Source organism: Carcharhinus amblyrhynchos, chromosome 3 (assembly GCF_965287045.1).
Source record: "Carcharhinus amblyrhynchos chromosome 3, sCarAmb.v2.hapA, whole genome shotgun sequence".
Lineage (NCBI taxonomy): Eukaryota > Metazoa > Chordata > Chondrichthyes > Carcharhiniformes > Carcharhinidae > Carcharhinus > Carcharhinus amblyrhynchos.
In genome coordinates, this window is record NC_137326.1 from 3,324,598 (window position 1) to 3,343,354 (window position 18,757).

General features: G+C 46.6%; 2 protein-coding genes across 2 annotated transcripts in view; both read right to left on the bottom strand.

Moving 5' to 3' along the window:
- Positions 1 to 3,742: 3,742 nt before the first annotated feature.
- Positions 3,743 to 6,045, bottom strand: h1-10 (H1.10 linker histone). Its single transcript, XM_080218631.1, has one exon. It carries the CDS (start codon positions 5,585 to 5,587, stop codon positions 5,057 to 5,059), a length of 531 nt encoding a protein of 176 aa, XP_080074757.1. The 5' UTR covers positions 5,588 to 6,045; the 3' UTR covers positions 3,743 to 5,056.
- Positions 6,046 to 13,299: 7,254 nt separating this feature from the next.
- The window catches only part of rab7a (RAB7a, member RAS oncogene family), a 32,403-nt gene continuing 26,945 nt past the window's right edge, over positions 13,300 to 18,757 (bottom strand). Inside the window, exons 5-6 of the mRNA XM_080218632.1 lie at positions 18,113 to 18,241; positions 13,300 to 14,334 (exon numbers count right to left, since the gene is read on the bottom strand). Coding sequence (XP_080074758.1) covers positions 14,239 to 14,334; positions 18,113 to 18,241 — 225 coding nt within the window. The 3' untranslated portion in view covers positions 13,300 to 14,238. The remainder of the gene's footprint in view (positions 14,335 to 18,112; positions 18,242 to 18,757) is intronic.

The window sequence follows — 18,757 nt, forward strand, 5'->3', positions numbered from 1 at the left end:
TCACTGGGGTACGGGTCCCACACACACTGACTCTCACTGGGGTACGGGTCCCACACACACTGACTCTCACTGGGGTACGGGTCCCACACACACTGACTCTCACTGGGGTGCGGGTCCCACACACACTGACTCTCACTGGGGTACGGGTCCCACACACACTGACTCTCACTGGGGTACGGGTCCCAAACACACTGACTCTCACTGGGGTGCGGGTCCCACACACGCTGACTCTCACTGGGGTGCGGGTCCCACACACGCTGACCCTCACTGGGGTACGGGTCCCACACACACTGACTCTCACTGGGGTACGGCTCCCACACACACTGACTCTCACTGGGGTGCGGGTCCCACACACGCTGACTCTCACTGGGGTGCGGGTCCCACACACGCTGACCCTCACTGGGGTACGGGTCCCACACACACTGACTCTCACTGGGGTACGGGTCCCACACACACTGACTCTCACTGGGGTACGGGTCCCACACACACTGACTCTCACTGGGGTGCGGGTCCCACACACACTGACTCTCACTGGGGTACGGGTCCCACACACACTGACTCTCACTGGGGTACGGGTCCCACACACACTGACTCTCACTGGGGTATGGGTCCCACACACACTGACTCTCACTGGGGTATGGGTCCCAAACACACTGACTCTCACTGGGGTATGGGTCCCACACACAGCTCTGTGATATCGCTCAGTTGCCTGTAGCAGCCTATCAGCTGCTGCAATTTTCTCCTAGGCGCACCTTCAGTTGCTTCATTAATGACATTCTTTCCAGCAGAGGGTCAGCAGTGGGGATGTTGGTTAATGACTGCACAATGTTCAGCACCATTCGCGTCTCCTCGGACCCTGGTCGAAGGGTCTTTGTTGCGCTTTGTGACTCAATGACTCTGTGACTGTGTCCAAATGCAGCAAGACCTGGGCAATATCCGTGTCGGGGGGATTAGGGGGTAAATACGTGGGGTTGGAGGGGACCTGGGTGGGATTGTTATTGGTGCAGGCTCAATGGGCCGAATGGCCTCCTTAAGAACATAGGAAATAGGAGCAGGAGTAGGCCATCTAGCCCTTCGAGCCTGCCCCGCCATTCAATAAGATCATGGCTGATCTGTCGTGGCTCAGTTCCACGTTCCCGCCCTCTCCCCATAACCCTTAATCCCCTCTCTTATCAAAAACCCATCAACCCGCGTCTTAAAAATATTGAACGAGGCAGCCTCCACCACTTCAACGGGCAGAGAATTCCAGAGATTCACCACCCTTTGAGTGAAGAAGTTCCTCCTCAACTCCGTTCTAAACCGCCCCCCCTTTATCTTGAGGTTGTGCCCTCTAGTCCTACTGTCCTTTCTGAGCGGGAAGAGTCTCTCCACCTCTATCCTATCCATCCCATTCATCATCTTATACGTCTCAATGAGATCTCCCCTCATTCTTCTAAACTCCAACGAGTACAAGCCTAGTTTATTCAGCCTCTCCTCATAGCTCAACCCCCTCAACTCCGGAATCAGCCTAGTAAACCTCCTCTGCACTCCCTCCAAGGCCAAAATATCCTTGCGTAAGTACGGCGACCAAAACTGCACACAGTACTCCAGCTGCGGCCTCACCAGCACCCTATACAGCTGCAATACTTCTGCATACTTCTGCACTGTAGGAACATTATGGTTCCCTAATGTCTCCTTAAGTGACTGTGTTGTGTATAAGCACCTTGGGTTTTTCATTAAATTTAAGGTTCCATGTCAGTTGCTGCTGTTTCTCACATTTGCTGGATTTTTTGCAGGTTTTTTTTTGCCATTTTATACCAAAAGAGCGATTCCCGGAGGGAGCTGGGATTGAACCCATCCTGGCTTCAGCTGACCCCCGGGTCTATTTGCAAAAGCTGCACTACCTGCAGACCTGCAGTAGGTGGCAGAGCTGAGCAGCATGGCGGTCCAGAGAGGAATCTGCAGATTGTGGAGAATTTTCATATCCACTGAAGGGAATTAACAGAATCATAGAATCCCTACAGTGCAGGAGGCCATTTGGCCCATCGAGTTAGCACTGACTCTCCAACAGAGCATCCCATCCTAGCCCTATCCCTGGAAACTCATGTATTTACCCCACTAATCCTCCTAACCTACTCAAATTGGGACACCAAGGGGCAATTTAGCATGGCCAATCCACCTAATCTGCAGATTGTGGGAGGAAACCGGAGTACCCAGAATATTTTACATGTGAATTTATATTTAATTAACACCTAAAGCCAATAAAACAAACCATGGAGCGTAAAAAGTAAAATTTGACAATGAGCTACATAAGGTGATTTGAGACCAAATTGCCAAAATGCACTTAGGTAGCACCTTTCACATCCTTAGGGCACTCCAAATCTCTTTGCAGTCATTCAAATACTTTACATGGTCATGTAGGAAACACAGTAGCCAGTTTGTGCACAGCAGGATCCCACAAGCAGCAGTAAGGTGATAAATGGCCAGATGTTTTGCTAATGTTGCTCACTTTGTGGTTGCAATGAGGTTGGGGGGGTGGGGGGGGGAGGTGCGAGAGGTTTTGTTATGGAAATGGACATGATGGAAATCCAGCTCTGGGTCCAACTCCACATCCTGACATCCCTAAAATCTCAAATTATTATTAAAGCCAATTATTGTCCATGCTGGAAATCTGAAATAGAAACAGAAAATGCCGGATAATCTCAGCAGGTCTGGCAGCGTCTGAGAGAAACAGTTAACATCTGGAGTTCTTACAACCACTCCACCCTTCTACAGAATGAAATGGGATAGAAATGTGGGGATATAATCCATCACATCCCTATTCTTTCTCAGTTCTGTCGTACGGACATGATGGGAGGGGGGAATTTTCCCGTCTCGCTGAAGATCACACCAATCCGGGAAAATAGCGAGCGGGTTTTAACGAGAGCTTTCACACCCAGTGCGAAACGATTTGCGATTCTCCGGGTCCCTTTCCATCGGCGCGAACCAGATCCCGCCCAGAAAAGGAGCAAGGTCGATCAGCACAAGATTGGCTGGATCTCAATCTCATCAGTGAGTTCCCCCGCTCCCGGAATCTTCCCACCTCTCCCCGCGGGAGGTCACACCGACGTGAATCACACTGGTTTCCAGTAGCAGAGGCTGGCGCGATGGTCACGCCGGGATGGGGGGAGTCATTGAAGCCCCCAGGTGGTTGAGACATCGCCAGGCACCCATCAGTCAGCCCGGCAGTGCCAAAGTGGTGGGGGCCATAACAGAGGGGGAAAAGAGGTGGAATCTGCTGGGGGGGAAGATTATGTAGGAGGTGGGTCATGAGGGGGGAGGACCCTGATGCCAGTGGCCTGTGTCAGGGAGGCGGTCTGAGAGATCAGAGTACCATTGTAAAAAAGCCCCAGAGCTCTGAAGCCAGCTCTCTTCACCCCCCACCCGGAGACAGAGCAGACTCCATGGGCTGTGTGGCCCATTCCTGCTCCTATTTCTGAGGAGGCAGGGAGATGGCAGCGAGATTTTGTGGTTTGTTACGTGTGGGAGCTAACTGTACAGGACCAAGATATGAAATAAAGGTGGGAGTGAAATACAAAGGATTTTTATCACACCTCAAGCATATAATTCTATTTCAGATCATTGGGACATCGAATTGCAAGCCCATTACTAATAAAAAAGCTACAAAATGTGTTTTGAATGTTTTAATTGCCCTTCACTCTCTGTGGGAGTTCCAGCTGCCGTTTTAAGTGAGTGCTTCCTGACCAGAAACTAACCACCGATGTCTTTTTTAAAACATTTATTCATTTCGCAAGTAGAATACACTACTGTGTAGGTTTGCGGTTACAGTATTGAACATTTCCACAGCTTTGACACATTATACAAACTGCTCAGTAAAGAAATTCGCTTGGAAACATCAAAATCTCGAAACAAAACCAGAGCGCCGCTTTCCCCCGGTACACTGAAGCCGAGATGAACCCGAAACAAGGAAAGGCACATGGCGAGATTCCGGCAATGGGATACCCACCAGGAGCTGGGAGAGGAGGGGGAATCCATCCAGTGCTCCAGAACCTTGCATTCTGCAAACAAATACTGACTGGTGGAGGGTGCATTTCTGAATTGAGAAGCTGGAAAAGCAAAATCATTTTAAACCGTTGGTCCCATTGTTCTTACATTTTACTTACAAACTCCTTTTATTTCCCCCGTCCCCAAGCCCCCCATTGTAACATGTTCCGAAAGGGGAAAAAAGGGGCTTTAAAAATCCCATTTTAATCTGGAGATGCCATTGCCGGTTTGAAGATGTTGCAGCCGCCAATCAGCGCCCGGATCACATTCCCGCCACCAATGTAACTATTATTTTGGCTGCACACTGATTGGCTGAGAGCCTCAGCTTGGCAACAGTTGCCAAGGGAACAGCAAACCAGCAGCTTCCTGCACCTTTAAACCCGATTTGAAATTTAAACGCTGGGTTATCCCCAAACAGCCTCAAAAACAAAGGGGAAATATTTTAAATTCCCAATTATACTTCTACCACCGCGGAATTTCTAAGTCTGAACGAGGAAAATGAAATTTATGACCCATCGGAACAAAACTAATTGCATTCTCTTGATCCAAAGTCAAATTAATCAGATCAGATTGGCGGTATCAATAGTTTTATCCCTCAAAAGTGTTGCAAAAATAAACATGTATCAAAAAAAAATCCGTATCCTTCCAGGAAATTACAAAATTTCCCGCGACCATCCCAGAGTTTTTGTGACCACTGATTCAGACGAATTCATTCAACCGGCTGGAAGCTTAGGCAATGAAAATAAAACAGACACAAAAAAAATCTCCAAAACAAACACACACAAAAAGAAACAAAAGCTACTGCCTCCCGGGGAGGGAAAATATCAACTCTGCAAACAAAAAAAACAATCTGGAAGAAAATCTTCCCGCGTTCTCAATCGGCGGCACATGATGGGACCTCAAATTACAAAATAACCCCCTCCCCCCCAAAAAAACAAAAAAGGTGATACAATAACTGGAAAATTGTTAATATCAAAAAGTCAGCTGCACTTTTTTTTAAATTTTGCAACAACAAAACACAAAGAGATGAGTTTTAAGCTTTCTTGGATTTCTTGCTGCTTTTGCTCTTTTTACTCCTGTCTTTGCTGGATGTTCCCGAGCGGCTCTTGCTGCTTTTCCTGCTCTCTGACTTCTTGCTGGAGGCGCCTTTCTTGTGGGACTTCTTGGTCGCGCTGCTGGAAGCCGAGCTGGAGGCTTTCTTCCTGGCCGCCTGTATGGCCTCCCCCTTCTTGGTGATCTTGAAGGAGCCGTTCGCCCCTTTGCCCTTCACCTGGTTGAGGGTGCCGTTGATGACCAGGGCTCGCAGGGCGTAGCGCAGGTAGGTGCGACCCTGCCGCTCGTTGAACCAGGGCACGGTCTTGGCCTCCTTGTAGATGGTGGCCAGGGAGGAGCCGTTGCGGGCTCCCAGCCTCTGCACTATTTCCACCAGCAGCGCGCTGTACTTGCCCTGCTGGTTCTTGCCTTTGCCGGATTTCTTCTTCTTGGAGCCCGCCTTCTTGGCCGGGCTCTTCTCCTCCTCGTCCTCGGCCGGAGCAACAGGCAGGGTTTCCACATCTGCAGACATGTTCAGGCTGTTGCTGCAGAGACTGATGTTAAAATTGCAGAGAGAAAGAGGTGGGGTTGGGGGGGGGGGGGGGGAGGCGGACAATGGGGGAGAGGAGGGCTGGGGGCAGCTTGCAGAGGTGCCCCTGTTTGCTGGGAGATTCTAATCTGTGGGTTTGTCTGTCTCTGAGATATTCTCTCTGTCCCTGGGTCTCTCTGTCTCTGGGAGACTGTTCCTGGATCTCTCTCTGATCTCTGTCCCTGAGTCTCTGGGTTTCTCTCTATCTCTCTCTGTCTGACCCTGGGTCCCTCTCTGTCCCTGAGTCTCTCTCTGTCTGTGTCTCTCTGTCCCTGGGTCTCTGTCTCTCTCTGTCCCTCTCTCTCTGTCCCTGGGTCTCTCTCTGTCTCTGGGTCTGTCCCTCTCTGTCTCTGGGTCTCTGTCAGACTCTCTGCTCTCGGATCCTCTCTCAAACTGCGGGATTTTTTTGCTGCAGCCGCTTATTTGGCTGCTCTGAGCGAACGTCAATGGAAACAGCAACATCCCCGGCCAGGATCCGCATTAACTTGTGCTTCTTGCCGCCCCTTCCCGGCTCCTTCCCGGGCCCGGGCTGACCCGCAGGCGGCCGGAGGGGGGCCAGGACGGAAGGGCGGGCTGTTTGCTGCCGGCTGCCGGCGGCGGGCGGCGGATCCGCGGCCCCCAAAGGCCAAATACCCCGCAAGTGAGAGCGGCTCCCCAGCCACATGGGGCAGCCAGAGATGGGGGTGCTGCCTTCAGGGGGGGATTTGGAGCCCGCCCGGGGGTCGCAGCCCCGCCAGAGCCGCGGCTGGAGCCGGGGGAGAGAGTGGCCCGTCCCCCCGGGTCACCCTCAGCACCTTTGGGTGCGAAACAGGACCATAAATCCCGGTTTAATTTGTTACAACTAACACAGTGCGCGCCCCCGCGCGGCCGCTGACGGAAAGGCGGCTGAGATTTGGGGGAAAGTCACAGATTTCCGTCTGAAATTTACATCCAAAAAAACAACCAAACATCATCATTCAGCCGCAGAAACAAACTGCAAACCCAAACAAGGACCCCACCACCCCCCACCCCACCCCATTACCCCCATCACCCCCCACCCCACCCCATTACCCCCATCACCCCCTAACCCTCAACACCCCCATCACCCCCTAATCCCCATCACCCCCCAACCCCCATCACCCCCCACCCCACCCCTAATCCCCATCACCTCTCTAACCCCCATCACCCCCCCAACCCCCATCACCCCCTAACCCTCAACACCCCCATCACCCCCAATCCCCATCACCCCCCAACCCCCATCACCCCCCACCCCACCCCTAATCCCCATCACCTCTCTAACCCTCATCACCCCCTAACCCCCATCACCCCCCCAACCCCCATCACCTCCCAAACCCCATCACTCCCCTAAACCCATCACCCCTCTAACTCCCATCACCCCCCCAACACCCATCACCCCCTAACCACCATCACCCCCCAACACCCATCACTTCCTAGCCCCCATCACCCATCACCCCCTAACCCCCATCACCCCCTAACCCCCAACACCCATCATCCCCTAACCCCCAACACCCATCACCCCCTAACCCCCAACACCCATCATCCCCTAACCCCCAACACCCATCATCCCCTAACCCCCAACACCCATCACCCCCTAACCCCCATCACTCCCTTAACCCCCATATCCCCATCACCCCCCCAACCCCCATCATCCCCTAACCCCCATCACCCCACTAGCCCCCATCACCCTGTTAACCCCATCACCCCTCTAACCTCCCAATCACCCCCTAACCCCCTCTATCCCGCATCACCCCCAATCCCCCATAACCCCCTAACCCCCCCATTGCCCCCTAAACCCCATCACCCCCCTAACCCCCACCAACCCGCCTAACCCCCCATCATCCCCTCTCCAGCTCCCACCCATCTCAACATTACACTTACTCATTTTGAAACATTTCCACTTTATTTCCAGCCTTGTTCAGTGTTTTCCGCGATTTTTTTTGAAATATCGGGGTTTTCTGTGGATGGACAGCGGTGCAAATTGTAAAAGTCAGAATTTTCCGCATTTGATCTTGTAGAGAATTTGTTGAACTGACCTTTAAACTGTGCTGAGCTTGTGTTTAATTTTGAAAATGTCAGAGTGGGCGGGGAACCATTTCTGGGGATTTAAACTGATACAAGTTGGAGGTGAAATGTATGGAGACAGATTGAAATCGTTCTCTTGTTAAAGCTTGTTTTTTTAAGTATAAAAAGTTACCTAGATTAAATAATGTCACAATTAGTGTCTGTTCCCCATCTGGGCTTAATTCATTCCATGAGCTCTCATTTCAAAAAACTTTTTAAATGAACTTTGCCACTTTCCCCCTTCCTGAGCCGCTCCTCTCCTGCTGTTTGTGGATTTTTTTAATGACTTTAACATTGTTGGAAAATATTCCGAGGGACAGCATTAATCTGCACTTGGAGAGGCAAGGATTGATCAAGGATAAGTCAACATGACTTTGTCAGGGCAGGAGAGCACACATTTGATTTTGTTTGAGGAGGTGGTTAGGAGTGTAGGTAAGGCCAGTGCTATTGCTGTAGTCTGCATGGATTTCAGCAAGGCTTTTGACAAGGTCCCACATGGGAGACTGGTCAAGAAGGTAAGAACCCATGGGATCCAGGGCTATTTGGCAAATTGGCTCCAAAATTGGCTTAGTGGCAGGAAGCAGAGGGTGATGGTGGAATGTTGTTTTGTGATGGTGTCTCTACTCCTCACAGGAGACATACTGTTCTCCACTGAATCTCACATAAGCCTCGCTTTTTTTCCTTATCCAGTCTTGTATATCCCTTGACATCCTGGGGTCTCCGGGCTTTTTGCTTCCACCCTTTACTGGAAAATGTGGAGATTGCATTCTCTCCATTTCTTTCTTGAGTGGGTGGGTGGGGGTAAGTGGAGCTGAGTCCATGAAAAGATCAGCCATGATCTTATTGAATGGCGGAGCAGGCTCAAGGGGCCAGACGGCCAACTCCTGCTCCTAGTTCTTATGTTCACCACCTGAAACACTTAGGTGGCACGATGGCACAGTAGTTAGCATTGCTACCTCACAGCACCAGAGACCTCAGTCTGATTCCCAGCTTGGGTCACTGTCTGTGTGGAGTTTGCACATTCTCCCTGTGTCTGCGTGGGTTTCCTCCAGGTGCTCTGGTTTCCGCCCACACTCCACAAAAATGTGTGGCTCAGGTGGATTAGCCATGTTAAATTGACTCTCATATATGGGGGATTAGCAGGGTGAGGTTAAGAGAATAGGGGCTGGGTGGGATGTGGTCTGTGCAGACTCGATGGGCTGAATGGCATCTTTTTGTACCATAGGGATTGTATGATTCTATGGTATGACTCAAAGTGTTGCCTCTTGTACAGCCTTGATTCCCTTTACCCTACCCCTGGTGACCATGCTTTTAGGTGTCTGGATCTCAATCTCTGGAATTCCCTCTGTCTCCTTCTTCAAGACACACCTTTAGACCTGCTTCCTCTGTTCTGAGGAGGGTTGATGAGTGTGTTTGATGTCACCAACATGGATTTTAACAAGGACAATGACACACATGACAAGCTGGTCAGAAAATTAAAAGCTCATGCGATTCACAGGGAAGGAGCAAGTTGGATCCAAAATTGGCTCTGTGGTGAGTAGCAAAGAGCTCAGGGTAATGGGTGTGACTGCAAGGCTATTTCCAGCAGGATCCCAAAAGGCTCTGTACTGGGTGCCTTGCTTTGTGCTACATATATCAATGGTCTATGCTTCGGGGGGGGGGGGAGCAATTAAAAAAATTGCATTAAAATTTTCAGTTAGCAAGCAAGAAAGCAGGAAAATATCGATGGGCTACAGACAACTAGGCAGAAAAATGGGCAAATGGAATTCAGTCTTGAGGTGAAGTGGTGTGTTTGGGAAGGAGAAAACAAGACAAAGGAATAGACAATAAATAGGATACTAACATGGGTAAAGGAACAGAGGGATCTCAAAATCCATATCCACAAATCCTTGAAGATAGATGAACGAGAAGAGAAGAACATTTTTATTAGCCATGGCATAGGATATAAGAGCAGGGAGGTTATGCAAAAAAGTTAAAACACCCAGATTTTTAAAGAAATGTTATGGGACATGGGCCTTGTTGCCTAGGCCAGCTCTAACTGCCCTCCATTTCAGCACCAACCATATTGCTGGAGGCACTTGTAGGCCAGACCATCAGATTTCCATCCCTAAAGGACATTGTCAGAAAAACATCTGTTTCGCTAATCAACAATACTTTCCTAGTCATCATTAGACTTTTAATTCCAGATTTTTATTGAATTCAAATCTGCCAGTGCAGAATTTGAACTCAGGTCCACAGATCTTGTCACTGGACTAGTAATCCAGAGCAATACCACTGTGCCACAAGAGTTAGGAAGTTACATAATGTGGTGCCAGCTGAGATACAATGAATTAAATAAGCTCCTCTTGTGCTTAAAAAAGTTTCCAATTTTTCCTCTGGTTTTTAATTCAAGCAGGAGTTGCTGTTGCGTTTGAAGTCTCCCACTGTATTTGACTACATCTAGAGAATTGGAGAACTGCACAATTGCTTATACTTTACTTGGAATGTGTACTAAGGCTTTGTCCAATATGATTAGACTCTGTTCTGTGGGCAGTGGTTAGAACTGCTGTCTCACAGCACCAGGGACATAGAGGCTGTCAGACCAGAGCCTATGTCCCAAATAACCCTTTGGCAAAGGGTCATCAGGACTTGATATCAGCTCTTACAGATGCTGGAAAATCTCAGGTCTGGCAGCATCTATGGAAATGAGAGCCAGATATTTTCCAGCAAATTCTTTGTTTCAGATTCCAGCATCTGCAGTAATTTGCTTTTATACTGGAGAACAGCTAACATGTTCCCACTAAGAAAGGTTGTAGAGAAGCAAGGCAACTACTACAGACCAGCCTCATGTCTATGGTCAGGAAATTACTGGAGAAGATTCTGAAGGAGAGAATCTTTCCATTTGGAGAGGCATGGTTTGATCAGGGATAGTCAGTATGGTCGTCAGTGGGAGGTCATGCCTAGCAAATTTGATTGAATTTTGAGCATGTAACCAAGTGTGTGGATGAGGGTAGTGTGGTTGATATAGTTTACATGGAATTCAGCAAAAGCCTTTATCAAAAGTCCCACATGAAAGACTTAAAAAGGCTAATGTACATTGGATACAGGGTGATCTGACAAGGTGGATTTATAATTGGCTTGGTGGTAGGAGAGAGGATGGTGACTGGTCAGTAGTGTACCACAGGGATCCATCCTGGGCCCTTGTCATTTTTAATTAATATGAATTACTACATGGCAGTAGGATCATTAAGTTTGATGACCAAGATTGGTCAGGTGATTGAGGTTGTCTTGGGTTACAGGGAGATAAGACAAGGTAGTCAAACAGGTGGATATAAAGGAGCAGATGGAATTTAACAAAGGTGATGCACTTTGGGAGTAGTAATTTGATGAGTAAACCATGAAAGGTCTGACAGGCAAAATAGGGTGGTGAAAAAGGCACATGGTGTGCTCACCTTTGTCAATTAGGGTATAGTTGCACAGCTGTGGCCTCACCAGTTCTATGCACTGTTCTGGGTCACATTATGGGATGTAAATGCACTGAAGGGGGTGCAGAGGAATTCACCAGAATGCTGTCTGGGAGTGAACATTTAAGTTACAGGTTGGATAGGCTTGGATTGTTGTTGGAGCAGAGAAGATTGAGGGATGACCTGATTGAGGGTCATGGACAGGAAGCAAATGTTCCCCTTTGTTGAAAGATCAGTTAAGGGATATTAAACTAGAAAGTGCAGAAAAGATTTACTAGGATGCTACCAGGACTTGGATTGCGTTACAAAGAGGCCAAATAGACTGGGACTTCTCTGGAGTGTAGGAGGCTGAGGGGGAACCTTAGAGGTCTATAATGAGGGACATTTTCCTCAAAAATAGGGAGTCCAAAACAGAGGGCATAGATACAGAAGTGTCCAGAGGGGCAATTCTTAGAGGGTGGTGTCTGAACAAGCTTCCAGAGGTAGTGGAGGTGAGTACAATCTTTTAAAAAGCATTAAATAGTTCATGGTACAATGGGTATAGAGGTATATGGGCCAAATGTGGGCAATTTGGATTAGCTTAGGTTTAAAAAAAATAAGGGCAGTATGGACAAGTTGGGCTGAAGGTCCTGTTTCCATACTGTAAATCTGACTATGACAAACTGAGTGAGGAGTGGGAGGTTTTTTTTTCGGGGGGGGGGGGGGGGGGGGAGATTGAGGAAAACTTTACTCAGGATCCTGATGGTCTGCAACATGTGCCTGGGAAGGATGCCTCATCCTTTTAAGTACGAGTACACCATAACATTCAAGGTTATGGGCTAAATGCTGATGAGTAGGAGTAGTGGGTAGGTCAGGGCAATTCATATGTCAGTGCAGACATGGGCTGAAGGGCCTCTTCTGCACTAGTATTCTGATTGAGTGATTAGCCAAATGATGCTAATGGAACTTGCCCAATGAGAATGCATCCAGCTGTTTAGTAACCTTGGGTGTTCCTCCCTACAAGGGAAACCAGGATTTTAGGGAAATCATGCACAAGTCTATTGAATTTAGAATCTAACTAGAATGATGTTTATTTAGACTGATTACCAAATTAAGAGTGCATTGGATTGTGGGTTGTCTTGAGATGGATAGGAAGTAGGTTAGCAGACAGGAAGCATAGGGTTGGAATAAATGGGTCTTTGGCAGGCAGCAACTACAGGTTATTGCTGTGATCTGCCCAACTGATTTGGACAAAGGACATCTCCAAATTTGTAGATGATACACAGGCATCTCTGCAGCCACCTCTCAACTTGCCCTCCCCAACTTTGTAATTTAGACAGGCCAAATGGACAGATGCAGCATGTGGATTAATAGTTATTCACTTTACTGAAATTTGTTAGATTGAATGGATGTAAACAGATGGATATTCAGACCTTGGTGTCCTTGTGCATCAATTACTGAAGTGTACAGGTACAGCAGGCAGTAAAGGCAAATGGTAGGTTGGCATTCATAATAGATTCGAGTATAGATTTAGGGATGTTTTGCTGCAATTACTGGAGTTGGTGAGCCACATCTGGTGTGGTGTGCAATTTGTGTCCTTGCTATAAAGGGGAGTACAGGCTGATTCTGGGAAGGCAGGTCTATCAAATGAGAGTTCATTCATTGGAGTCAGATTTCACAATTCTAACAGGGGTAGATAGGGTTGATTCAGAAAGAATGTTTGATGGGGAAAGGAATAGTGGATGAGAGAAGAACCCAGAACTATGATAGTTCTGGATAGGAATAAACCTCAAACTTGGAAATTTTCATTGGTGAATTCACTAGGACAGAAGAGGCCAAAATGAGAGAGAGTTAATTATATATAGCTGTCAGGGAGGAAGAAAATCAGGGTAGGAGCTTGATAAGCTATAGCAGAGTGGGCTTGAAATGCCAAATGACTTATTCCTGCTCCCACTTTACACAGAAATATGCACAGGGTGGTTAAAATGGACCAGATAGGACAGCAGAGAAATGAGAAATCAGGCAACACAGCAATGTGGAAAGGGGATTTAAATCTGTCAAGGATAGAGCAAGGGTTATTTCTGGGCAAATCAGATCAATTGAACATCAAGAGTCCAACACATGGGGCAAGTGGGTAGAGGGGGAATGACAATGAAATACAAAAACACCAGAGTCACTCCTGTTCTATTTATTGGCAATATCCTCATGATTACAGAAATTTATCCCATTTACCTAGAATGTGAACTTTTTAGGAAGTACATTGAAGTGTTGTAACTTTAAGCTAAGAAGCAAGACTAGTAACTTTGGCAAATAGTCACTAGTACCAGACATGCTACTGGCAAGTCTGTTCAGAAGTAACTTCATGTCACTAATCTTAACAATGGGTAGCTACAGGCAAAACAAGTGGACTTTCTAATTAACTTAATACTGATTCTTGCATACAGTACTTCAAGCATGTTAAATCAATTTAAGAACACTTATAAACTGAAAAACCCAGATGCAAAGATAAAGCAGTGTATATAATATTGGACCAAAGTTATTTACTTGTATTTGCCAATAAAAAGTATTGGACTGGTAATGCCATCTCCCAAGAATTGCTGGTGCCCATTTAGCATTTTGTCCCCTTTGTCCCAAGACTTGATCAATAATGTGGGTTTAAAATGGGCTCAACTCTGGAGCTGAGGCAATGTGCAACACTAAACAGGGAGTGGAGAAGGAACAGGGTGAACAATCCACAGCAAGATAGTTTTGCTCAGGTCATCTCCAAGAACTGGGTTCAAAAGTGAGCTCTGAAGAGGATTTGGGGAGAACATTGGCCATTTCCAGTTCTTGCCTTCAGACAGAACAGACTTAAAAATTCTCAATTATTCATTTTACAGTACAATTGTAAAACATGGGTCTTCAGACAAATTTAGTTCAATATACATTAGTTTCCTTCCAATGTTACTACCAGTTATACAACAGCTCTGCTAATTAGATGCAGCTCTTCCTTGTGCACGCTGGCACTATGCAAGGTGCATGAAGGAATCTTGGCTTGTGGTCAGGAAGGGGAAGGGCAGGATGAGGACTGGTGTCAAAGGCCTGATCTGTGGAAACTACCCCCTCCCACACTCAGCAGCTGCAACTCTCCGCTGAAGTCTTCGCCCGGTCATTCTTGTCTAATTTGATTGGTTCTGGGAATTCGTTGTAGAGTTCCACTTCAGTTTCCTAGGAGACAGATTAAATTACATTTTAACTCGGCCTACAAATTAAAACAATTACATATGATAACTAGTCTGAGGAATAAATACCTTTGCTATAAAAGCAATGGTGTCACTGCTTAACACAAACTTTCACTAGTACAATCCTAATGTGATTAGAGCCAAGTAATTAGAAGCCAAATGATTTTGGCCATGGCTGAAGAAATGCTGGATAAACTATTGCTCAAAAAGGCAGCTGGCAAATAGCTACAGTGACAGTGTTTTAAATCAGATATTATATTAGTGATACCTCATGGGCCATTTGAAGTAAGGAGTGGATTGACAAAGTTAGCAACCCTCCTGAGGTCAAATGACTATTTGGGCTGATGGCAGCTCCAGATCAATGCAAAATTTTCCTCAATGGTTTGTCAATGAGTCAACTTTTTACTGCCTGATTGGACTTGTGCCTGGAGTGGCACAAGGTCCTGGGCACTTGTGGACTAGGTAATTTGAACATATGCTGTGACAAATGACAGTAGTCCTGGGATCAATTTGATTTATGTCACATGTATTGTGATGTCAAAAGCATCATTTCTTGTATACAATACAGATGAAGCTGTTCATAGAATACATGGGGTGAAGAAAGGGGATGACACAGAATAGTGTTAGTCATAGCTAAGGTGTAGAGAAAGATCAGCTTCATGTATGGCAGGTCCATTCAAAAACTTGATGGCAGCAGGGAAGTTGTTCAGCATCAAAACACCACAACTTAGTTCCACAGTCCCTCAGAATGGCTGTGGGCTCATTTCCTCTCCCCACCCTTTTGCGGCTCCCATTCTGGTGGGATGCCAGTTTAAGCATCAAATGACATCTCTGGGAAAAAAGTTTGGGAAGCACTGGAATAAGTGACTGATCAGAATTCCATAAACCCCAAATTGTGTTTAACAATTGGTAGTAACTCAAGGGCTGGATAGAGATATTGATAACAAATGCAGGGAATTGGTAGGCAGGACAAGTGGGTGAAGGGAGAATTGAGCAGGTTAACTGGTATGGAGAATTTGGCATATGCCACAACCAGGGTACAAAACTGAATATTTCAAATAAGGCAAGGTCATAAAACAGCACAAAGATGCTAGCAGAGAGTTGTTTGGGTTTTGACATTGAGACTACTAGTACAAGGGGAAAATAGACAGTTCAAGCAGTTGCAAAATTATTTGGCAGGAGCCTGAAATAACACCCCACCTACTGAAGAATGGCAGATATTGGCCAGAACTCTACCATCTTGCCTGCCACAGAATTGGAGTGGATGAGGGATATTTTATCTTTAAACATAAAGGATAGTAAGAGTTTTTATAAAGAGGCTGGCTAGGGTGAATGTTTGACCCTTAGAGGATGAGGGGGGATTTAGTGGTAGGGGATGAGGAAATGGCTGAGGGCTTATACAAGTTTTTTGCTTCAGTCTTCATGGAGGATGCAAAGAGTTTGCCAGGTATTAAAGATAGAAGATGGTAGGAGTTGAGGGCCTGAATGCGATCTGTCACTAGAGAGGTAGTGCTCAATAGACTAGTGGGACTGATGGTGGACAAGTCCCCAGGACTGGATGGAATGCATTCCAGGGTTCTGAAGGAAATGGCAGAGGTGATAGTAGATGCCTTAGTGATTATTTTCCAAACCTCGCTGGATTCCAGGGAAGTGCCAGAAGATTGCAAAATGGCTAATGTTACACCACTGTTTAAGGGTAGCAGGCAAAAGGCAGGAAATAAGCTGGTTAGTTTAATGTCTGTTGTAGGAAAAATGCTCGAATCTGTCAAAGGAGAGATAGCAAGGCACCTTGAGAAAAATTGTTTGACAGAGCAGACGCAGCACAGATTCATTAAGGGGAAGTCGTGTCTGATGAATTTATTGGAATTATGAGTATGTGTCTAGTGTGGTGGACAGAGGGGAACCGGTGTTTGATTTTCAGAAGGCGTTTGATAAAGGTGCTGCACAAAAGGTTGTTACAGAAGGTTAGGAGGCATTGAGTGGGGGTAAGGTATTAAGTGTGGATAGAGGATTGGCTGTCAAATAGGAGGCAGAGTAGGTGTTAATGGGTGCTATTGGAGTGGTGGTTGGTGACTAGTGGAGTGCCCCAGGGATCAGTGCTGGGGCCTCAGCTATTTACCATTTATATAGATGATCTGGAGGAGGGAGCTGAGTGTAGGGTGTTGAAATTCAATGACACAAAGATAAATGGAAAAGCAAATTGTGTGGAGGGTGTGCAAAGTCTGCAGAGGGATCTAGATAGGCTAAGTGAGTGGGCAAGGACCTGGCAGATGGAGTACAATGTTAGCAAGTGTGATGTTATCCACTTTGGTAGGAATAATAGGAGGGACTACTATTTAAAGGGCAAAAAGCTGCAGCATGCTATGGTGCAGAGGGACCTGGGGGGTCCTTGTGCATGAGTTGCAAAAACCCAGCCCACAGGTGCAGCAGGTGATCAGGAAGGCAAATGGGATGCTGGCCTTCATAGGTGGGGGATTGAATATAAAAGTAGGAGGTCTTGCTGCAACTGTACAGGGCACTGGTGAGGCTGCAGCTGGAGTACTGTGTGCAGTTTTGGTTGCCACACTTACACAAGGATATTTTGGCCTTGGAGGGAGTGCAGAGGTGGTTTATTAGGCTGATACCAAGTTGAGGGGGTTGAACTATGAAGAGAGGCTGAACAGACTGGGCTTGTACTTGGAGTTTAGAAGGATGAAGGGGATGGATAGGGTAGAGGTTGAGAGGTTCTTCCTGCTCAGAAGGACAGTAGGACTAGAGGGCATAGCCTCAAGATGGGGGGCAGTTTAGAACTGAGTTGAGGAACTTCACTCAAAAGGGTGAATCTCTAGAATTCTCTGCCTGTTGAAGTGGGAGGCTACCTCGCTAAATATATTTAAGACGGAGTATAGGTTTTTGGTAGGCAAGGGGATTAAGGGTTATGGGGAGAAAGTGGGAAAGTGGAACTGATCCACTTCAGATCAGCCATGATCTTATTGAATGGCAGGACAGGCTTGAGGTGCTAGATGGCCTACTCCTGCTCCTATTTCTTATGTTCTTACAATGGAAATCTGTTGACCTTGGATGGAAATTTCTGCCCTCAAGCCTGTAAAATCCTGCCCAACATGTTTATGTCAAGATAGTATAGGTTTGTTTTTTTAATTCTCATGCCACTGGCTAGGCCATTGTGCAAATCAGCAATCGCCTGAGTGAGCTGCCTTCTTCAAAAGTACATTGGTGCAAGTACCAGTGAAGGAATTATGCAGTTCCAATTCAGGATTGAGACACTGGGGTGAAGATGGTGTTCCCAGTGCAAGGGCAGTGTCATTAGATCCAATTAATGAATTACAGCAAGTGAGCTGAAGATTAAACATTTGGCTGTCAGTCAGTCAAGAACTCTGATGCCAAATTAGTTCACCAGGAAGTGTAAATGCCAGACAGCTGACTTTGTCAAGTGGACTGTACAACTAAACAGCTTCAAACTTGTGAAGCAATAGTGGTGTAATTGTACCTTTTACACCCCCCCCCCAATGAATTTGGAGGTCTTCCAGATATTAAGGACATTATGGGAAGGGGGCAAAGTTAAAGACTTGGAAATTTGCAGGAAAGGGAGTGACATACATCCATCACTTCAGATGTGTTGGTGAATTTTACAAGACCCAATTTGGCCAAAGCTACAAAACAGGAAAACATGTGCCATATCACAAAGATGGTCTTGAAAGAGCAAAATTTGTTCTAAGGTTAATATCCCCAGCAACTAAAGTTAGAACTAAGCAATCAGACCATACCTGTTTAAGTGCATTCCGTGCAATTGTTTGAAAAGCCTGTTCCACATTTATTGCTTCCTTTGCACTGGTTTCAAAGTATGGGATATTATTTTTGCTCTGACACCATGCTTGTGCTCTTTTTGCAGTGACCTAGAAAGAGCAACAAGGGGACATTTCAGCAAACACTAGTTACAAATGCAAGTTTGATAGCTTTTGTTCAGTGCAGGAATATTGAGGGCTGCAACCACAGCTCCTGCACTGCCAAATATACATTTCTTGGATGCAATGTGGTCTATTTTGTCTATTGACTGTCCCTAGTTGGCCTAACTGGAGGTTCACTGAAATCACTAGCCCTGGTGATATTTGATTGCAGGATTCTGATTCATGACAATGAAGGAACAGCACATTGCTATATCCAGGTTAAGATAATGTACTTGCAAATTCTTCAGGACTGCATGCAGGAGAGCCAACTTTATTTAGTGGAGTGTTGCACTAGGAAGTGCAAGCTTCTGGCTGCAATAGGTCCCATCTGTCACTTACATACAAAAACCATGACACTACTTTGAAGAGCAGAGAATGATCCTGCCAACATTTATCCCTCAAGATTTTGCCAAAAATTTGTTTGAGAGTTTGTGCACACACTGGCTGCTCCATATCACCTACAAT